Raw genomic sequence first — 3,757 nt, forward strand, 5'->3', positions numbered from 1 at the left:
TACATCAAATGGTCCAACTCTACCATCCCCTTTACTGATATTCGGAATATGTTCCTAGACAAAGAACATAAAACCATACAAATTTGAAGTTTTTGGGTTTATTTTATGATATTTGAAATGAAGATATGAGATATGTAGGAATTAATTTCTGAAATATGGTGGAACTTTTTTCTCAAGTCAATTTACACTAAATACAACGATAAAAATCTCAATCAGAGGAGAGGGGGGGGGGGTGATTTATGTTGACAATTCTGCCAGTAATAAATGGAACCCGCATTTAAGAATTATTATTCTAGGTGTGTACAGTAATCAGTATGACAGCTCCCTGAACACCAGGCAGGGGTTCCCTGTATTTACAACCATTATCATGGCAAATCATATTCTTAAGAAGGACGAAGCATCGGAGGCCGACCGTCTCACAGACGAGGACATCAAGGCCATCAATGCACTATCCAAGGATGAGACTATTGGAGAGCGTATCATTGCTAGCATTGCGCCTTCTGTGTTTGGTCACGATGATATCAAGCGGGCGCTAGCTCTGTCTCTGTTTGGAGGTGTGAGCAAAAACCCTGGAGAGAAACATAAGATTCGTGGGGATATTAATGTTCTTCTATGCGGAGATCCTGGAACTGCAAAATCCCAGTTCTTGAAATATATTCAGAATATTGCTCCGAGGGCGGTGTTCAGTACGGGGCAGGGCGCCTCCGCTGTCGGTTTAACCGCCTACGTGGCCCGGTCCCCCGTGACCAAGGAGTGGACCTTGGAGGCTGGTGCGCTAGTGTTAGCCGACAAGGGAGTTTGTCTGATTGACGAGTTTGACAAGATGAATGATCAGGATAGAACCAGTATTCACGAGGCTATGGAACAGCAGAGTATTAGTATCAGTAAGGCTGGTATTGTCACCAGTCTCCAGGCTAGGTGTTCTGTCATTGCCGCTGCTAATCCCATCGGAGGAAGATACGATACAAGCATGACTTTCAGCGAGAATGTAGATCTGACTGAACCTATTCTCTCCAGGTTTGATATTCTCTGTGTGGTCAAGGATACAGTGGATCCTATTTTAGATGAAAACCTGGCTAAGTTTGTCGTAGGCAGCCACATGAGATCCCATCCTCAGGCTGACGAGGCTGATGTGGAGAACATGAGGAAAATAGAGGCTGAACTGGAGAACACAAGCAGCCTTGCTCACGTTCAGAAAATCCCCCAGGACCTTCTCAAGAAATATATCCTCTACGCTAGAGAGAAGATCCATCCCAAACTGCATCAGATGGATCAGGATAAGGTTGCCAAGGTTTACAGTGAACTAAGAAGAGAGAGTATGTCTACTGGTAGTGTACCTATCACAGTGCGTCATATTGAATCTATGCTCCGTATGGCGGAGGCAAATGCTAAGATGCATCTTCGTGAACTTGTCACCCAGGACGATATCAGTATGGCGATCAGAGTCACACTTGAGGCTTTTATCAGCACACAGAAGCATAGTGTAAGCAAGAGTATGTCTAGAACATTTGCCAAATATATGACCTTCAAGAAGGATAACAACGAGCTCCTTCTTTACTTGCTCCGAGGACTTGCCAACGATCACGCCACCTACATGAGGAACAGATACGGGAGCTCCGAGGTATCATTGGTTGAGATCAACGAGAAGGATTTGGCGGATAAAGCCAGAGGGATTAACATTCAAAATCTTCAACCTTTCTTTAACTCGCAAATCTTCAAGGCGAACAACTTCAGCTACGATGAAAAAAGGAAATTGATCCAACAGAGGCTGTAGAGAAATCAAAAAATCTTAAAAGTACAATTCCTCTGGAAATATTACGCTTATGAAACTTAAGTTTCATCATAAATTGTAAAGTAATCGGGGAAAAAAGTACAATTTATGATGCCTTAGAAAATATTACGCTTTTACGATGTATAATCTGAACAAATTATTACGCTTACTGAAACCCAAATTAACAGAAACTGTGGTTAATATATTTTTACCAGTATTTACTCTTTTTTACAGAATTTTATATGAATAAAAACTTATTCATTTACTTATTTTGTGTTTGTGAGGATTGTGACAGTTTTTCTTAATTTACGCTTGTAGGTTTATTCTTGGTAAGGTAACTAATTTTGCAAAGAGAAGCGAAACAATTAAACCCAAAATGTCAAATCCTCTGACTGGATTGTAGCATTAGTTAAAAAGATCTTACAGTCCAAACAATTAATAATGGAAAAGGTGTATTGGAATGGAAATTGTGCAAATAAAGGCTACTTATTAAATTTTAAAATATATTACTCATCAAATAATTAGCTGAGCTGTATCATCGCACATTTGATTTAAGTGATTGTGAATTTCTAGGACGTTCTACCATAGTCGTACAAGGGTTACGCTTTACCAAAACTCAAAATATTCAACAAACAATCATCGCACATTTAACTATTTGTTGAAAAAAACGTTGAACACCATTCTTTAACTGTCATGTTTCGATTGACACCCTGTATGTGTATTAAAACTATAGAACACTTCAAATTCTTCAAAAAAAAAGTATGCATTTCATGAAGTTGTAAACTTACAGAGAACAGAAAGATGTGGGTTAAACAAAGTTTAATTCAATTTGTTATGTAACTGCATTATTATGTGGATTAAGAGCAGGTTGTTACATAAGATGCATTTTTGAATTGCTTTTTAAACATCTATAAATTATTCGTTAAAATTCAACAAATAATTTCAGTTTGGGTTCTATATCATAGAATAATAAACTATCAGTTAACTAAACGATTACAGAGGCACCTAGTGGCGTATTTTGTATCTAATGTTTCATGCAGTCCCCCCATGCTTTGTTAAGCTGTTATCACTTCCATTTCTGAATTTTGAGATATGAGCTGTCAAGCTAAACTTCAATTTAGACTTTTATAGCCGTTGAATTACTGCATACAAACAGGACCGTAGACTGGATATTTTTCGGGGGGGGGGGGCGAAATGTTTATATCCCCCCACCCCCGAAAAATATATACATCAACTTTTGGGGTTTAGTTGCGTTTGATTTAAATTGTCCCCGGTCTCATTTCTGGCAAGAATGAAAGAACTATCATTATTTTTCTGATTGAAAATCGAAATAGATAATTTTCAATTGTGGTTTCTATATAGTGACTGATCGATTTAGAAGTTAAAGACATTGAGCAAAATTTTCTGTGTTAGCAAGGATATAATGCAAGGAAAAGTTAATTGCAGTTGCGTATACTCTGCGTACATATTGAAACCAGTTCTTTTTGGGCGGAAATTGTAACAGGAATAGATGCATCAGTGTTTGTCAAGTATCCGAGGAGGATAAAAGCATTTAATATTGATAATTTTGATAATTCATGTAATACTTTCATTTGACCAGAACATTTCATTTTTTTTATATATAATTGGGGGCAAATGTGTTAGTGGAATTTGAAATTTTATTTTAATTGGGGGCATTTTTTTACATTGGGGGCAAATGTGTTAGTGGAATTTTAAAATGTTTTTATAATTGGGGGCATTTTTTTCCCAATTGGGGGCAAATGTGTTAGTGGAATTAAAAAATGTTTTTTAAATTGGGGGCACATGTGTTAGTGGAATTTAAAAATGTTTTTTTAATTAGGGCCATTACAATTGGAGGCAATTTTTTTCCCAATTGGGGGCAAATGGGGGCAAATTTATTAGTGGAATTTGAAAAAATGTTTTAATTGAGGGCATTTTTTTTTAAATTGGGGGCAAATGTGTTAGTGGAACTTGAAAATTTTTTTT

At 37.2% G+C, this 3,757-nt stretch overlaps 1 protein-coding gene across 1 annotated transcript in view; it reads left to right on the forward strand.

Moving 5' to 3' along the window:
• LOC111707135 (DNA replication licensing factor mcm2) overlaps nucleotides 1-2,038 on the forward strand; it is a 10,180-nt gene extending 8,142 nt beyond the window's left edge. Inside the window, exon 12 of the mRNA XM_023480142.1 lies at nucleotides 297-2,038. Within this exon, the coding sequence (XP_023335910.1) occupies nucleotides 297-1,774 (1,478 nt within the window). The 3' untranslated portion in view covers nucleotides 1,775-2,038. The remainder of the gene's footprint in view (nucleotides 1-296) is intronic.
• Nucleotides 2,039-3,757: the final 1,719 nt, after the last annotated feature.

This window comes from Eurytemora carolleeae, unplaced genomic scaffold (assembly GCF_000591075.1).
Source record: "Eurytemora carolleeae unplaced genomic scaffold, Eaff_2.0 scaffold587, whole genome shotgun sequence".
Classification (NCBI taxonomy): Eukaryota; Metazoa; Arthropoda; class Copepoda; order Calanoida; family Temoridae; genus Eurytemora; species Eurytemora carolleeae.